This window comes from Halichoeres trimaculatus, unplaced genomic scaffold (assembly GCF_033239565.1).
Source record: "Halichoeres trimaculatus isolate MK-OKI-2021-1 unplaced genomic scaffold, fHalTri1.1 fHalTri1_scaffold_22, whole genome shotgun sequence".
NCBI lineage: Eukaryota > Metazoa > Chordata > Actinopteri > Labriformes > Labridae > Halichoeres > Halichoeres trimaculatus.
In genome coordinates, this window is record NW_027437200.1 from 6558722 (window position 1) to 6576643 (window position 17922).

A 17922-nucleotide genomic window follows, 5' to 3' on the forward strand; every position below is an offset into this window, starting at 1 on the left:
GTACTGTCAAAACATGACCATGGTCTGTTTTTGGTCTATTGATTTGGCAAAGTGTAAATCTGTACATATGTTCATATTGTTTCTTTTTTATAAAGTCTTTTTGAAACTATTTTTGGATTACTTTCATCTGAATAATCTATTATACAGTCTTTAAAACAGGTTTCATTAAGTCCGTTGTCACCCAGTGGACCCCTTCCTCATTTTTTTCACATCCATGTCTAAAGATAAATGTGATATATGTGTTCAGACAGACTGTATATTGTAGATAAACAGGCAAGCCACATTGCTGTGAGCCATCATGAATGCCCACACACTGAAGCTGCAAACTGAACCGTATCCTTAACCGTCAAACTCTTTTGTTGCTTTTGTTATGTGCTACTGTGCTGCTTTATTGGGACTCTTACATCAGACACCTCGATGAAAAATGCTGCCCCAACCATGTGCAAGCTGCTTCTGTGATCAGCCAAATTTCTCCTGCTGGTTGTAATTTTATGATCATCCAAAACCTGCAAATGAATTTCCAAAAGAATTACACAACAGATTTTTAACATTGTGGCATAACCAAATATGTATTTTGATCTGTTTACCAATGATTTTACATCTCTGTTTATTCTTAGTGTGTCTGAGTATTGTTGGGTTGTTTTACAACCCTGTAATTGGGATCAATGTACCACAGGGAAGACAAAAGAACTTTAACTATTTTTGGAAAGTATGAAGTATTATTCTGTTATTGATGTACCTTCCACAACAAGTATTTTCCACCTTAAATGTAAATGTGCTTCTGTTGATGTTCTCCTGAGTTACAGCTGTGGATTTAAGATTTTATTTTTAGCAAAGGCAATGTGCTAAATGTGATTTGTAAACACCTAACAGGTAAGAGGAGTGGCTGATGGGTATTATGTGAGGATGTAGTTTGTATTTGTTGTAGACTGTGCCCCCTGATGTATACTGCAGGATAGTGCAGGGACCTGAATGAGCCTACAAACTGACAAACTATGAAAGACTTTTTTAACCCACCATGACTTTAAAAAATCCTCCTTCTTCCTCCTGTGTATTTGTTTATTTTGAGGGGTGCGTGGGTTATCATCTTGTATTGATGGGTTGAATAAATGTGCATGTGTTTCCTTAATGTCAGCCATTTTTTCCAGAAACATGGGCATTAGGTCTGATGCCTTTTCTCATTTGTTAGAAAAAGAATGGTGAAATTTTTGTAAGTATTAAATATTTTAAGTGTCATACGCTAGGTCAGAATACACCACTGAGAGCAAACACTAGCTTTGAGCTCCATTAAACACCCCTTTCCAACAATGCAATCCCAGTATCCCTATTTCCTTTTGTGTTGTCTGGTGAGCTTGGTTCAACTCTTTGATTTAGACCAGATCTGAGAATCTATGAAACCTGACAGCATTAAGATTTGCCCAATGCATTGACATTGCATGTACTTCATCAAGTATTTCATCCACAGACCACAAAAGGGATGACTTTTTTTTTTTTTTTTTTTTTTAGATTATTATACATTATTATGGAGTTATTTCATTATATTTTCTTTACTTCTTCTTATTCTAATATCACCTTAGTTGACAAGACTGAAGCCCTTGTAACTATTATTGAAAACAATCCATGAACATTTCGCAACTGGACTGAATACATGTCATCGATTGCCAACTGGAAACAAAAAGACATCAGGTCAATGCACTTTTCAGCCTCAAGTAGCTGTAAAGAGACAAGTCCCCAGTGAAAGTAAAAGAATTTGAAGAGCTGTATTGCCTCCTGGTGATACTTCCTAAACATGACATAGATTTACAGAAATGTTTAAAAGATTACATGCTCAGGGGGAGTGCTAAACCTATTTGCATGAATACAAATGCACTTGCACAAAATGCAAGGCAAAAAAAAAGTTAATGCACTACTGTTTTTTGATCTGACCTTTAATGTTTTTCAAGGGTGTGTGTTAGAGTAAATTTGGCAGGGAAGGCTGTAAAACATAAAAAAGTAGGGTTTTGACTAAATATTGTTATGGATATAAAGCTATCATGTTATTTGAGGTATACAGTTATTGTACAGACATGTGGTTGGTGAAAGCATGTGGATATTTCAGTTTCAGTTTATTTCAGTGGGGATCCCTTTCTGGTGACAAAACTGTTCTCTGACCTGATTAAACTGAAGAATCTTTTGAAAAAATATGTGCATCTACATGAAAAAGTGAAGTAATGTTTTTGTTGAACAAATTTTATTTTATTTTTTTATTTACAAAAACTTAGTTATTTTGGTCTGGCATTATGTGGTTAGACCACTATCGTTGGGGCAGTCATACTAAAACTTTGGTACTCAACTCTGGTCCCAGGCAAAGCCCTGTTACACACACACACACACACACACACACACACACACACACATATATATATATATATATATATATATATATATATATATATATATATATATATATATATATATATATATATATATATATATATATATATATATCATATCCCAGCCGAGGGGCAGCCACAGGGCAGAGTGGCATCGTGCTGTTCATGGACGTTGCTGACGGAGCTGACATCGGACGCCGGCGCCACATTGGAGGAGCTTCGCCTGGAGACAGAGACTGAACAGACTGCTTGGGGGGCTCAGTCCTGGACCCTGTGGAGGTGGAGACTGGCTGGGCTGGAGAGTGGTGGATGAGCTGTCATCGTCTATCTTCTTATGGACCTTCTTGCACTTTCTATACACTTTCTTACTTTTGATTTCTTGATTGCTGCTGTGACTTCAATTTCGTTTTACTTGTTACAATGACAATAAAGTTCTATTCTATTCTATTCTATTCTATTCTATTCTATTTTATTCTATTCTATTCTATTCTCTTCTATTCTATTCTATCCCTGTTCCTTTTTCAACTGTGTTTCCACCAAGCAGTCTGGTTACACAAATGTCAGAGGGGGCTTTAATGGGCCCTCCCTTTCAGGGCATCTATAATCTGAACTGGCCCCCTGCCACTGAGTAGATTTCAGACTACCTCAGTAACTTTTGTCAAGGAACTAGGCAAAGCCCTAACTCTCAAACTAGACTGTTTCGACTCCTCAGAGGATGTATCAGTCAGCTCTCATGATACCCCTTCCACTGCCTGGGTCAGCTGTTCTTTGCCCTCCTGCACTGAGCCGCCCATTAGCTTGTCAGGACTTCTTTTTGGCAAACCAAAAGAACACAGCTGTCCTAGAAATCAGTACCTAACAACCTCTAGGGTTACATGTCACCAACCTTCAAAAAAACTCCCCCAATAAATAATAGGATGGTAACTGTAATTCACTGTGGTATTGAATTTCACTGACTTGAAGGAAAACACACTCCGACCAAATGTTATATTCCTTTATGAGTCCTAACAGAAGTTCTTCAGACAAAAATCCTACTCTCTAACTTTTAGGGAATTTTGTATTCACCACCATTGATTTTTTTTTTTTTTTTTAACAATCATTGCAGAATTCAGTTTTTTTTAGATTATCTTTTATATCAGTTTATAACTTCGTAATGGAAAAATATCAAGAAGAAGTAAAATAAGTTGGTTAATTAATAATAAGCACCCAAAGTGCTGTGACTCCGCCCGGAAATGTGTAATGAATGAGGTCAGGCAGAAGGAGGAAACAGACTTCGACAGCTAAGATGGCGGAGGAACAGCAGGAATCATCACAGGGAGAGATGGAGGGTGAGAGAAACCGTTACAGCACAAACTGAACAAACTGCGTGTTTTTGTCTCTCGAAAATAAAGCCCACATCGACACGACTGTCTGCTCCCCGTGTAACCCGCTGTCCTTGTCGTGTTTACGGCGGTTGACATAGCGCTGAGGGGAGACAGAGGCCACAGCTTGTTGGCTAACGCTGACTAGCTCGTCGTTGCTACACAAAGAAAAAACGGTTCTTTAGTTACCTACAGGGTAACGGTTGATGACAGTCCCGTGACTTTAAATTTAAGGAAATATTAACAGTACAGGCATATTACTTGCTGCAGGACATCCCATTTTACAGCGAGAATACCATTTTCGTCGTGACCAGAATTTGTTTTGTTTTCGTACAACTCAAGCTAGCTAAGTATAGCAATGTTGGCGTTAGCTGGTGTTTGGATTAACTTGTTCATATGGTAAAGGTTTACTTTGAATAAACTGCTTTAGTGTTTGCAAACTTATAAAATAAAAAATAAGGCGCAGATGTGTGACTCAATGCCTTTGTTGATTAAACGTTTAACCCTTACCCTTAGGACTATTCTGCCATAGCGATGGTGCAATAGTTTCCCATGCCCAAAAAAAATGACTTGTGACATTTTGATGTGCAGAGGAAAAATAAGTCATCGAAAGGAAAATGTGCAGAATTCTAAATGTTTAATTTTACAGTTTAGCTGAAATCAGAAACAGTATTCATGAGCGCTCTCTGTAACTGATCTCTTATTCACACTGCAGGTAAATCAGAGCAGCCACATTCACAGCGTGTGGTGTTGTCTGTACCAGCGGAATGAGCAGTCAATAATTTAAATGATATGTGTAATCATTGAGCTTTTGCTTTGTGTAGGTGTTTGGAAATGATGCTATGACACCGCAGTGTCTCTGCATTGACAGACAAAACCGTCATATAAATACAGGAAGGAAGGAGAAACTGCAAAACATATATGTTGCTGTATGCTGTGGTTTACTATGATCCTGTCCCTCAACTTTGTTGACAGCCTGTGTCTTAAATGATGTAATGTTATGTTGGCACATTAGGCCCTGGTGGATTAGTACTTCTTCTCTGGACTGTGAAGTTCTCTCTTAGGTTCAGTCCTAAATAGGGATAGGTACCTTTCACATCTGAAACGATGCGGTACCGATGCCCAGTACCTGGCAATCCGTACTGGTACTCAACGGTACTAAGTTTCAGTACTTTTTTGTGTTTATGTGGTAAAAAATGTCAATTTCTTTAGTAATGAAATGTAAAAATATTTCAATTTAACAAATTTATTCTTCAATATATAACCTTGCAATGCTTTGTTCATGTCCAGCATGGAAAATCACCTACTCTTCCAATTCCTCACAGTCACAAGGATGCATTTAGGTACCTAAACATGGTACCTTTTGATTTTGCATGAATCGATACCTGGTACTTTTGACAGAATTTGGTCGGTACCCATAAAAGTACCTGATTTGGTACCCATCCCTAAAAGAGAAGATGTTGCTGTAGAGCAGAATTCATGTACCTCATCATATCTGCGAATCTCAAAAGTTCAGACCTGCTTAGGGATGGGTACCTTTCACATTTGAAACAATACAGTACCGATGGCCGATACCTGGCAATCGATACTGGTACTCAACGGTACCAATTTTCAGTACTTTTATGTGTTAGTGTGGTAAAAAATATCAATTTGTTTAATAATAGATTATATTTTTTTTTCAATTTAACATATTCTTTAATATATAACCTTGCAATGCTGTGTTCATGTCCAGCATGGAAAATTGCCTACTCTTTCACTTCCTCAAAGTCACAAGGATGCATTTACATGAATCAGTACCCAGTACTTTTGTCAGAATTTGGTCGGTACCTATAAAAGTACCTGATTCGGTACCCATCCCTAGACCTGCTCCTGTTATATTTGAAGAGGACTACAAGAAACAGCCCACAGACATCAAATCTTGTAACTCATTTGAAAAACAGAGAAAAGAAGTTCAAACTAAGTTATACAAAAAAAACAACAACAACAAAACAGAGCAAGACTTTGTCTGAAACATCGACCCAGTAACAGCTCTGATTTTCACTGTCCGTGTGTCCTCGATTACAAATAAGCATTCTGGAAATCATCAGGTGCTAATTTGACAGACATCTCCAACAGTTACATCCCACAGTCTCTGCTGAGCTCTTGCATTTTGAGATTACATGTTAGACTAATGTCACCTGATTTGACTGCAAGCGTTGCCACCTTGGTAGTCTATCAGACTAGAAGTTAAGTATTCACTCCTGTAGCTTAATCGACCTTTCTTTCTTATCTTGCAGGAGTGAACTGTCTGGCGTATGATGAGGCCATAATTGCTCAGCAGGACAGAATTCAGCAGGAGGTAAGATGTTATTTCTTGTCAGGACCGCCTCTTCCCCTTTTTTTCAGTTAAAACGTGAAATTAAAACAGTTTACTGTGTGCTTCATCAGTCAGATTGCAGGTTTTGTTTTGTGAAAGTATTATAGCCATGTTTGATTCAAGTGTTACCCCCTGTGGAGACCCCAGACTATGAGGGCAGTCACCAATGAGTTAAGCTGCTGCTGGTGCGTGTGCTAATTTTAACTTTTATTTCTTTGTGTGTGTGTGTGTGTGTGTGTGTGTGTGTGCGCGTGCGTGTGTGTGGTTGTGTAGATAGCCAACAGTAACCCTTTAGTGTCGGACAGACAGGATCTGTCAGTGCTGCAGAGAGAGTACGCTGACGATGACACAGTTTATCAGCTCAAGATCAAGGTCTGTCAAACCACACTACCTGCAACCATGTTTCTGCAGCCACATCAGGGTGCACTTCCTCCTCCCCTCACAGTTTCATGCGATCCGAAACCACAAATTAAACTGCCTGTTTCTCACATACTCAGATACATCATTGTGCTTTTGTGGATTTGATTTTGTTTTTCACTTTTGATGTTTGTTGTGTTTTTCAGGACCTATACAAAAAATACTCGTACATTCGTAAGACACGGCCAGATGGAAACTGTTTCTACAGAGCCTTTGGCTTTGCACATCTTGAATCTCTGCTAGATGACAGCAAAGAACTTCAGAGGTGGGTGTCAGTGCAGTAACTGTAGCAGTTTTAAGACCCAAGGTAACACAACCCATGTGGACCTTTAAAGACTTTATCCACAGCAGTTTTTTGTTTTGTTTATTGTTTTAAAATACTTAATTTTTGCCAAGACTACATTTTTTTTCCCAGAATCCTTACATTGTCTGTGCACAGATCAGACATACCATTATGACCACCTGTCCTTCCCCAATTGACGTCTAAAATAGTCTCGATCTGATCCTGATGAGCCTAGGACTCTACGGACTTCTTAAGGTGTACTGTGTTATCTTGCACCAAGAAATTAGTAGCAGGCCCTTAAAGTCCTGGAAGTTGTGAGATGGGCCCTCAATGAGTCAGACATCTCACAGCAGATGGATTTAAGACCAAGTCAACACCCTGAGCTTCTTCTCACTCTGGGGTCCTGTTTTGGTGCTAATGTGTACACTAGAGGAGCTTTCAGTGGGGAACAGGGGTCACGATAACAGGTTACTAAGCTACAGCATTGACGCCCATTACCCAACAAACTATATATGCTGTGTGCTCAGACACTTTTCTAACAGAAGTAGTATTCCCTTTTCTGTCATTTTAGCTCCAGTAGCTCTTCTGTTGGGTTTAAACACAGCCCTTATTTCCCACAAACATCAGCAAACCTTCATCAACCAGAAAGCACCCCACAAGAGCTGCAGATTAGGAAAGGCTCCATCCAGATTGTCTGGGAATAACAATTTAATCTTTGTCAAAGTCAGTTATGTCCATACCCTCGCCTAGTTTTCCTGCTTCCATTGACTAAAAGGTTAAATTTTCCCCTGCTACCGAGCTTATCCCACCTTCAGATGGGGGATATTGCAAAGAGAATATCAAAGGTATTCACTTCAAACATTTTGTCATAATGTTATGGCTGATTGATGCACTTTTTATGAATGGGGGTGGGCTGTATTTTTTTGAATGCAGAAACAAAAAGAAGACAAATAAATAAAAAGATGAGCAGGGTAGTGTCATCAAATTTTGCCAGTCAAGGAGAAAAAGAAAATGAAACTTAACTGTGCAGAAAAACGGATATTTGAATGTGGAAAAAAACTGATGAATAATTAATATTTAATGAAGTTTTTTTAAAAACATTATTCTGTTCATTCTGTATCATCTGTGTTCTTTTTTATCTCTAATATGCCGTTTCTCTCCTCATAGTCATTGAATTATGTTTTATTGTTCAGGTTCAAAGCCGTTGCATCCAAAAGTAAACTGGACTTGGTTAATGAGGGCTTCACCGAGTTTACCATTGAAGACTTTCACAATACTGTGAGTTTTTCTGCATACAAAGAATTTTCTTTGATGCTGAAACAAAACATTAATAAAGCAACATGGAGTTACATTAATAATTAATAATGATTATTTATGTGAGTAGGATCTGAGGGTCTTTCTCTCAGCAGGGCAGTTTCAGGCAATTTGCTGTTTAGATTTTGTCCTAAAAGTTAACTCATCTACTTGTTTCTTTGCCAACTCTTGAGTGCTCATCTGCCAAAAACAGGATGTAGTAGGTCAGCTAGACCAGCCAGAGATGCTAGATTTGGCCAGTTGTTTAGTAAGTTGGCAGGCTTCTCATGTACTCATCAGTCTAACGATATAATTAATGTCTTTTCTTCAAGTTCATGGACCTGATCGAGCTGTGTGAGAAACAGCCGAGCCTGCAGGAGCTGCTGAACTCCTTCAACGACCAGAATGTGTCAGACTATGTGGTCGTGTACCTGCGGCTGCTCACCTCAGGCTACCTGCAGCGGGAGCACGGCTTCTTTCAGCACTTCATAGAGGGAGGGCGCTCAGTCAAGGAATTCTGTCAGCAGGTGGGTGTGGTTGATTTTTTTTTAGAAATTTTAATTTCTTGAATGCAGATTGGGCCCAAAACCAAGAGAAGCATTTAAACAGCTCTAAAAGTGTCTCAGTACTAACAGTGTGACGCAGGCTGGAAAGAAATGAAGCTGTGTTTTACTGGAGTTCTATAAATCACATCTGTGTGGTTTCAGTCTGGAGTCTGTCATATGATTCCCTTCAGACAATTATCTCATGATAGAAAAATGTTTCCCAATATTGATACCAGCTTTTGCTGTAATGCAGTACACCCAGCAAATGGTGGCTGGTAGGCAATCTGAAAGCTTTGCTTACTGTGTTTTAAAGAGAAGAGGAGAATGTAGTATACAGCTGATACAAGCTTGTCAAAAAGAAATGACAAATTTTAAGTTAAAGTGCAAACTTTCTCATATCAGGTTTGGAGAATTTAAGTCTGTAACTGTATATATATATATATATATATATATATATATATACACACACACACACATACATTAGGGATGGAATGGTTCACAAAATCTATGGTTCGGTTCGTATCACGGTTTTGTTGTCACGGTTTTCGGTTCGGTTCGTTTTACACTGTTACTGTTTTTATCACCCCAAATACCATATATTCTAATAATTGACTGTTAACGTATTATTTTTAATCATTTTTTTCATGTATAGTCATGTAAAATCTCAAGGAATTGGGCTGTTTTGCCATTTTAAATATCATTAAAGCTGTGTGAGACACTGCTTATTTCAACACGCCTTTTATTTATTTGGCAAAAACAGTTTTTCTTCAACAAAAGAAAAATAGTTCACTGTAACCAAAATAGAATGAAAAAATTTTAAAATAAACCCTAAGTACACTTATCAGTTGTAGTTCTTACAAAAATATCTTGTAGAATAAAATGTTAAAATGGCTACTAAAGCTCTGACCCTTGACTTAGAGCAAAAAAATGTAACTGTGGTATCTTTAGAGCCACATTATACATAAATTAAAAAACAAGATTTGAATCACAGACTATCAGTTCTTAATGAAGCAATCGGTTTTCCAGCTGATATTCAAGTGCAGTTTTTGAAATACAATCAAGAAGTCAGGTTGGATTTCTTACCGATGGAGGTCCATCCATCGCTGAGATGTTTGCGGGAGGGAATAGTGTGTCGCGGCTCAAGTGCTTTAACCATGTGCTGAAATCCTGCACCCTCCACCACGGCATAAGGCTGCTCATCTTTGGCAATAAAAGACCCCAGAGCTCCTGTTAGTTTTTTTGCCCTGTCCGAGTCACCACTGAGGGGCTGTCTAAAAGCTGCTCTCCTACCCTAGTCTCTTCTTGCACTGCCAAGTGACACACTGGGATAATGTCTCCGCAGATGAGCTAACATGTTGGATGTGTTAGCATAAACAACGTGTGTTCTACAGTGATGGCACACAGTCATGGTAGGTAACGTTAAATCTAAAGTGATCCCAGACAGGAGACCAATAGGATGCCACAGGGGCATCCTCTATCTCTGGCTGTTTCTCCTCTCCGCTTGCCATATCCAAAACACACGCGCCTCTGTACAACTGTGCTGCCTGTGCTTTGCTTTCGTCTCAAGTTGCGCATGCGTATCAACGTGATCACACACGTTCCAAACTGAGAAGATAAACAAAGGGGCGGCACACATGCCCCCCGGACCGCATCAGGAAAACTGAACGGTTCAGATTTTTTTCATAAACCGTTCCATCCCTATATATATATATATATATATTGGATACAGCACAGGGCTGCTAAGCTTAATTTTATGTATCATGGGTAAATAAACAAACGGATAACAGCAGGCTGAGTACAGAGTAAGAAAAGTGAGCAACCCGTTGCCAAAATAAACCTCCAGCTGGTCCTATGTAACAAAACAGATGCTGACACTGGTGCAAGACCTCAAAGTCCTGCTTTGTTCAAGGCAGAGAAAATACAGACAGTTCCTCATACTGAAAAAGTAGCATCTTCTTAAAAGGTCGCAGATATGACTAAAATATAACTGAAAAGTAGGCTACGCATTTATAGTCTTGTGTGTCTGAATCTCGTCAGCACAGCCTCATCTTGTCTCATTGCCTGGTGTTGCTCTGCAAATAAGTCAGACAGGAATGTTCACCCCCCCATGTGCCATCAGCATCTCTCCTATGAATCTTTTACTTCTCTTGAACTTCTGTTAATGCTCACTCACCTAATGGATGCAGGATGTTTAATTTTTTCTGTGTAAACAACTTGAGTGAAGTAAAGCTTCGTGTCACCAGCTTATTTATCCATTTACTCAGGTGTCACATTTTAATTCAACCTTCACAGAGCTCCAGAATAATCTTTTTGCATCAGTTGCACTGGTGTGCCCAAATTATTTTTTTAGGTGCCCCAGCACAAATTTAGGGACACCCAAATATGTTCTGCATGATTTACTAAACACAAGCAATAAATCATTCTATAGTATGACCAGCATGATAAAGGATACTTTCAATCAAAACAATTGTACCCTGTAGGCCAGGTCTGCATGTTATGATGAAATGAGGTGGATTGATACAAATAACATAAATCTTTATTTAACTATTCACAGTAGAATATTGACTTATTTTACTTCATGCCTTATTGACATGAAATGTTTTAGCCAGAAAAAAAGCATTTTGACTTTAATGGTTTCAAGTCCAAGAAAGGGTACAAGTTACAGTTAGGCTGGTTCTTATGTCATTTGCAGTTTTTAAACACACACAACTTAGAGCAGTAAAGAGGACCACAGCCAATCAGAGGCAAAGACCCCCACAAGCTCTGTCTCCTAATGGTTTAGACCAGGGATGTCCAACTCGTGCCATGGAGGGCCAAGAGGCTGCAGGTTTTCTTTCCAACCAAGAACTCCACCAGCTGATTCCATTGATTACCTCACCTTCAAGCAGAGAGCAGGGACTAATCAGTGGAATCAGCTGGTGGAGTTCTTGGTTGGAAAGAAAACCAGCAGCCTCTTGGCCCTCCATGGCACGAGTTGGACATCCCTGGTTTAGACCATAATATGACCACAGGGAGATGATGCACTACTGTAAGAAATGTGTTTTCACCTGGGCAGAGTCAGGCGCAGTAGTGTGACTGAGAAAAAAGTCAGTAGCAATCTGGAGCCCTGCTTCAGCTTCTGAATGTTCCAAGAGCTTCACACAGCTTTCCACATAGATAAAAAGAACTGTATGTTTTTGAATGCATGAGATACATTTTTGTTGATTAAAGCAACGTGGCTGCATCTTTCATTCCAGCAGTTGAAGTTTACTCTTGATGTGCTTGTTTGTTCTTTTCAAGGAGGTGGAACCCATGTCGAAAGAAAGTGACCACATTCACATCATCGCCTTAGCCCAGGCCCTAGACGTATCCATCCTGGTGGAGTACATGGACAGAGGGGAGGGGGGAACTGTCAATCACCACGTCTTTCCTGAAGGCGGAGACCCACGCATCTTCCTCCTGTATAGACCTGGCCATTACGACATCTTGTACAAATAACACTCCTGGCCACAGCCCCATCCCATCCTCCTCCTGCTGAGCGCTACAGCGTGGATTAAAAAAATAACTTCAGCAGCCACGTGGATGAAACGTACATCTGTGTATGAGATTACACTCATGAATTTGAAAAAAAAAAAAGAGAATAAAAGTTAAATCACATTACATGCCTCCCTCCCCCCTCTTCCCCAAGTTTACCCTCAGTCATCACAAAATGGTTAATCAGAAAAATCTTTTGAACATAGAAGTGACTCCAGGCATTTAGAGTTGTACAGGTTTTTTTCTTTTGTGGTTGTAAATGTTATCTACTTGCTTTATGTTGGATTCTTTTCCTTTGTTACACTGCGTTTCATTGAGTTTTATTAAAGGGATTTACATCTTATTTATTGTCATGACTTTCTTACAGAGGCTGGGTTTACCACTGCAGCTTAGTGAACTTGGACTGTCTTAGTCTACAACGTGGCCTCGACAGATACCTTATAATCAGTGATGTGCCGAGGTTCATGGCTGGAGACCCCAACATTGGAAAACTGGTATTCCGACCTGATGCTTGAAGCAGACCTCTAAGCTCAGATGTTGGTCTTTCTTAATTAGATCCTTTTTTGAATGGTTGTCCAGTTTAAAATCTTTTAGGGAATATTTATAGGAATATTAAGACAAAACATGAAGTACATATAACATTTCCCATCTTTTGTCTTTTATTTGGAGCAAAGTTTTAGAATGAACAAACAGCAGCTGTGCACTCGTTCCTGTCCCTTGTTTGTCCTTCTCAATCATCAGTCCTCCTGGATCTGTGTCCGCCGTCCTTGACTGTTGATACTCCTTGATCTTTTGTCTTTACACTAGAAAGGAAAAAGATGAACCCAGGGACCTGGAGTGGAGGGGTACTGATGAAATAACTCCAAGAGGTCTTATTTCTAAACTTGTTTTGTATTATTCTGGATGTCACAAAGGGTATTACGCGTGACGTCCTTCATGGCAGCACTGAACATATTCTGAGCACGTAATGTGCTGGAATCAGACCCATGGCTTTTTGTGATTCTCCATCCTGTCCATACATGACAAAAAAATCTTTTATTCAAAACAAGAAGAAGAAGTACTCAATTCTTCTTTTTCTTCTTCTTCTTCTTCTTATTAACAACAACAACAACCAATGTTTTTCTTATCTACTGTAAAAATCCCCCTCTTTTCCACCTGCCCTCTAGGTCTGTGTTTTACTCTTTCTGACCCCCAAAATCTGCTGTAGACAAACATGGTGGTTTGTAATGTCTGCCTCCTTAAGCAAGACCTGTGGTAATGAGAGTTTGAAAAAAATTTTATCTTGAAAATGAAAGTTTTATGGGGATTACTGTATACCTCTTTTCAAATACTTCATATACATAAACATTTTATCCCATTTCCACCGTTTTCATTTGGCAAAATGCCACCAACTTCTACATAATGCACCTTTAAATTCAAACACACACAAACACACACAAACACTTCTCCCATCCCCAACCCCAACACCACATCATAAATATTTAAATATCAAAAGGCGTGGAAGTCTTTGCCTTGCTGTTTTTGCAGTATTGCTGATATACATTTGTTTGTGGAAAATTTGAATACAAGACAAGTTACACTGACATGTTTCCCATATATCTTATTATTATAAGATTTATTACTCAGAACATGATCCTCACTTTATAAAGTTATCTAAAAGAAAAAATATCTTTGATATAGTTTTATAATAATAACAGAGAGAGTCAAACATGGCATGGATGTGAGGAACATGATGTCTATATGCTTTACGTAACCGTTATTACGGTAGTTGAATGTTCCTACCTTGTTTGCACCTGTTTTTACACATGCGCATGGGACGTACGCAAGATCGTCTATAACAACAGACGCTTTCTCGCCATCGTTTTTCCTGCAAACCTAGTTCCGCTATATATTTCAAAACAACAGGCAGAGTGAGAGCTCTTACTCTTGTTTTGTTGCTCAAAATGTCACCGTTTTCAAAGTCGCTGAGGTTGTCACGGTGGGTAGTTGCAGCATGTGTTCGGCAACATTCCTCTCTTACAGGTGAGTTTATCTGAGATTTATGTCCTGATTTCAGAGAGTCGTTTGACTTTGAACTGCCTTTACTAATGTTGTGACTGCTAACACATGGCAGTGTGACTGCTCTGAACTAGCTGGTGGTTAGGTACTGTCAGTTTCCTCTGTCAGGCATCCACCTCAGTTCAGTCTCAGTGTTATATGCTCAATGAAGTGACCGTAAGATTCAGTTTTCTGAAATTTGTGTTAAGATAAGCTTTACTGATGACCGCTAACTTTAGCATCTGTGCATGCATGCATCCAATGCTCAATTCATACGCGTTTTAGCACTGCTATTGCAGGGGGGCGTAAGTATCTTACGTTGTTTAGCTTACCTATTGATTTCAAAACATCTCTTAAACAATCAATATATGTCGAAGCAGTATGTGTGATCTATTTTCTAATTGTATGTTTATCCCTTAAATAAAAAAAATATATCTTGTGCTCACATAACCAGCTCGATACTCTACAGAAGTCCTGTAAGGATGAATAAAATCCCTTGATATGTTACAGAAGTCTGCATGCTAAGCTAAGCTGTCTCTGTGTTTACTGCAAATGCTAACTCACTAGCTCTTCTACTTCAGTCTCTCATGCTGTCTGTATTTTTATCCCCAGATGAACTGATTGTAAACATGGATAAGAAAGCCACTTGGGACCGCTTCTACTCTGAAAACAGCAGCAAGACTAAAAGCTTCAAAAACTTTGAGTGGTTCTTTGGGTTTGATGCTGTCAGAGATTTTATAATGCCCTTTTTGCAGACCAAGTCCAACCCGGATGCTCCTCTTCAGATCCTGGATATGGGCTGTGGCACCTCTGCTCTGGGGCCTTGTATTTACAGACACTCTCCTGTACCTGTCCGAGTGACATGTGCTGATATTTCCCCAGTAGCTGTGCAGTTGATGCAGGAACACGTCCGATCTAAAGCCATCGAACCCCTGAATCTTTCCTCTCAGCTTGAGTTTGTCGAGTTGGACTGCACACAGCTTCACCAACACTTTGGTTTGAGCAGTGTGGATCTCATTATTGACAAAGGCACCACGGACGCCCTGCTGAGGTCTAAAGGAGGGAAAGGGAAAGCGGGTCTTGTTCTGAAGCAGTGTTTGAAGGTTCTAAGGGGTTCAGGATCTCTGCTCCAGTTCTCTGATGAGGACCCTGATGCCAGGCTGCTGTGGCTGGAGACTGAGACACAGGAGCAGGGGGTGAAGGCAGCTGATGTTGGGGTGCAGGAGGTGGGGGAGCTCAGGGGAGTTTACTACTACTGCTACCAAGTGACTCCTCGATCAAACGTATAGCAATGACTTTTTGCCTCTGAACTGCAACTAACAAATAAATAATTGAACATGACTATCAAAAGTTGACCAGTTATTTAATCTGTTCTACAACACTGTGTAGTCTTAATAATGTTTTTATACCAGTGACAACCCTAGTACCTGTGTGTGTCTTTAATAACTGTTAGATTTCATTGACAAAAAAAATATCTTGAGTGTTTCAAAGTCTGGAAGTTTATCTTTATCTGACTACCTGTCATTTGCTGCCATCTAGTGGCAAGTAGATCATTTCATCCAGCCTGCAAGAGGTTTTTATCCATCAGGTAGAAATGGTCGCGTGTATTTTGTTTCATACAAACTTTTTATTTTTGGTACATGTACAGTCTTTGCCATTCTTTCAGTATTTTTTTTTTAACTTACTTAGTAGGCTAATGTTGTGTCAAAGTGCCTCCAGTATGACCACGTAACATTTTTTTTGTTGTTATTTTTTGAGGACTATACAAACACAAGACTACTTTAAAAACAAAAAAGTATGTAACACTGCAATACTGAGGCTTGCATTTAAACACACATTCATGTCAGCAAAAGCAACAACAAGGAGCAGAGTAATAAATACTCACCAGGTTAGTCTCAGTGAATAAGAAGTATCAGACACAAATTACCCTTAGCCTTGAAATCTGGTTTATTTTATTCAGTGAAATAAAAGTTCTCATAAATAAGCATTAAATGTGTCAGAACAGCAGATTTCAGGAAAAATTGGACTAAGCCAGGCTTACCAAACCAAAAGCATTTATGCCAAGCTCAGCTTACTGCATTCTTGTATAAATTCTCCATTCTTAATATTCACTACAAGCCTTATTCTCACATTTATTTACAACCAGAAATGCCTCACAAAAGTTGTTTAAATTAGAACTTCAAAGATCCGTGATGAGGTGGTTGAATTTCTACTAATTTCAGTATTTTTAAAAAGAAAAACAACAAAACACTGATCTAATCCTGTCGTGCTGTGGAACTCACTAGTCTTGCTCTTTATGTGTGATTAAAAATCCAAGATGCAAAGGTCGGCTCAGTGAATTCTGCATACAGCAAAGTACAGAATCAGCTGTTTGATTTCCCCCCAGGGTAAAGTCAGTGCTGTTGTTCTCTGATTTTAATCTCATAAAACAAACCCTTTTCTTATCCTTTTCTTATTATAATGATTGACTGGGCACCCAACCATAGCTTAAAATGCTTCACGCCAAGAGACTATTATGTTCTTTGTGCTCCTGTTACAGGTGACACCACACACGCACTTAAGTTTAAAAAATCTTGTATCATCTAAAGCTAATTTGAAACTCTTTAGGATTTCTGGCAAAGAGAAGTTCTTATCAGCTATGTTTTTTTTATTTTTATTTTTACTCTTTCAGTTTTGTTTTTCTGTTGAAAGGCCTTCAGAAGACTCTTTCTTCCCAGCACCACTTTTGCTTGGGTCAGTGCAGCTGTGTTGCCCCCTTGGGGTCAGGTATGTGTCATCCTTTTGCCTTTCAAGAAACTTCTATTAGATTTTTTTTATTTCTCAATAGAGACCCCCACCCTCACTTTCTTTTAAAACACTTTCAAGCAGTGTTAAAGTTGGGCTGCTTCATCATTGGGAAGGTGGGCTGCTGAGGGTGCATTATGTGTCTTTTTCTACTCTAATTCAGCTGTTGGCCCAGGTGGCTGGCTGAGTTTTAAGTTTGGAGTCTGTTGTGTTGGAGACACTGCAGAATAAAGTCCCTTAGTAGACAGACAGCACTTATTGCATCTCAATGTGGCCACCCCTTTGCCTTTATCACAACATGGAGCTGCCTCGCATGAGAGCTGCTCTGTCTCATCACCAAGTTTTGACCATGACTTCATCAAAGCTATTTTAAAGCAGTGACACTGCTGCCACATATTTACATACACAAGACCTCCCTCTTCAGGATAGACCAGATCACAAACTCAATCGAGTTGATGTCCGGACTTGACGGAGGCCACACATTGTCCCAGAAGTCAGGAAAGTGCTGCTTGCACCAGGCCTGTGTGATACCGGATGTGTGTGCATGTACACCATCTTGTGTGACTGGGTTACAACACACTGGTGCACCATGGCAACACTTTTCCCAACCATTTGAAGGTACGCCTGGCTGTTCACTCTCATACCTTGCTGAATGAGGGCCAAAAGAGACTTTGAGCTATCAGACAACAGCAGCCCACACCATGAGTGAAATCAGTTGTGCAGCCTTCAGGTCAGTGCTGTGCTCCACTGTGCAAAGATCTTCTCAACAGATCAAACCAGGACTCTGGATCTCCTGCAGCATCATTTTCCTCCTGTCAAACCATTTTTCCTTATCTGTGTTGAACTTTTAGTGCTTCAAGCCTGAGATCCTGAGATTCTTCTCAGTGAAGTTCTTGAGATGTTCACTTCCTCTGCTGTTGCCCTCATGCTCCTGCAAGGATTCCTTCAGACTCTCTTCCTC

General features: G+C 39.5%; 2 protein-coding genes across 2 annotated transcripts; both read left to right on the forward strand.

The window, feature by feature from the left end:
* Positions 1–3589: 3589 nt before the first annotated feature.
* Positions 3590–12483, forward strand: LOC141811044 (ubiquitin thioesterase OTUB1-like). Its single transcript, XM_074698896.1, has 7 exons — positions 3590–3700; positions 6010–6071; positions 6363–6461; positions 6653–6771; positions 7983–8067; positions 8415–8609; positions 11907–12483. Exons 1-7 carry the CDS (start codon positions 3616–3618, stop codon positions 12102–12104), a joined length of 843 nt encoding a protein of 280 aa, XP_074554997.1. The 5' UTR covers positions 3590–3615; the 3' UTR covers positions 12105–12483.
* Positions 12484–14009: 1526 nt separating this feature from the next.
* cskmt (citrate synthase lysine methyltransferase) lies at positions 14010–15511 on the forward strand. The gene is made up of 2 exons (XM_074662091.1): positions 14010–14162; positions 14790–15511. The coding sequence occupies exons 1-2, from the start codon at positions 14084–14086 to the stop codon at positions 15464–15466; spliced, it is 756 nt and encodes a 251-aa protein (XP_074518192.1). The 5' UTR covers positions 14010–14083; the 3' UTR covers positions 15467–15511.
* The last annotated feature ends 2411 nt before the right edge of the window (positions 15512–17922 follow it).

What these genes read in the sequence shown, in the direction of transcription:
- cskmt (XM_074662091.1), top strand. Translation starts at nt 14,084, where the DNA reads ATGTCACCGTTTTCAAAGTCGCTGAGGTTGTCACGGTGGGTAGTTGCA. An exon ending in GCAACATTCCTCTCTTACAG is followed by an intron (nt 14,163 to 14,789) that starts GTGAGTTTATCT and finishes TTTTATCCCCAG; the next exon opens with ATGAACTGATTGTAAACATG.
- LOC141811044 (XM_074698896.1), top strand. Translation starts at nt 3,616, where the DNA reads ATGAGGTCAGGCAGAAGGAGGAAACAGACTTCGACAGCTAAGATGGCG. An exon ending in ATCACAGGGAGAGATGGAGG is followed by an intron (nt 3,701 to 6,009) that starts GTGAGAGAAACC and finishes CTTATCTTGCAG; the next exon opens with GAGTGAACTGTCTGGCGTAT. An exon ending in TCAAGGAATTCTGTCAGCAG is followed by an intron (nt 8,610 to 11,906) that starts GTGGGTGTGGTT and finishes GTTCTTTTCAAG; the next exon opens with GAGGTGGAACCCATGTCGAA.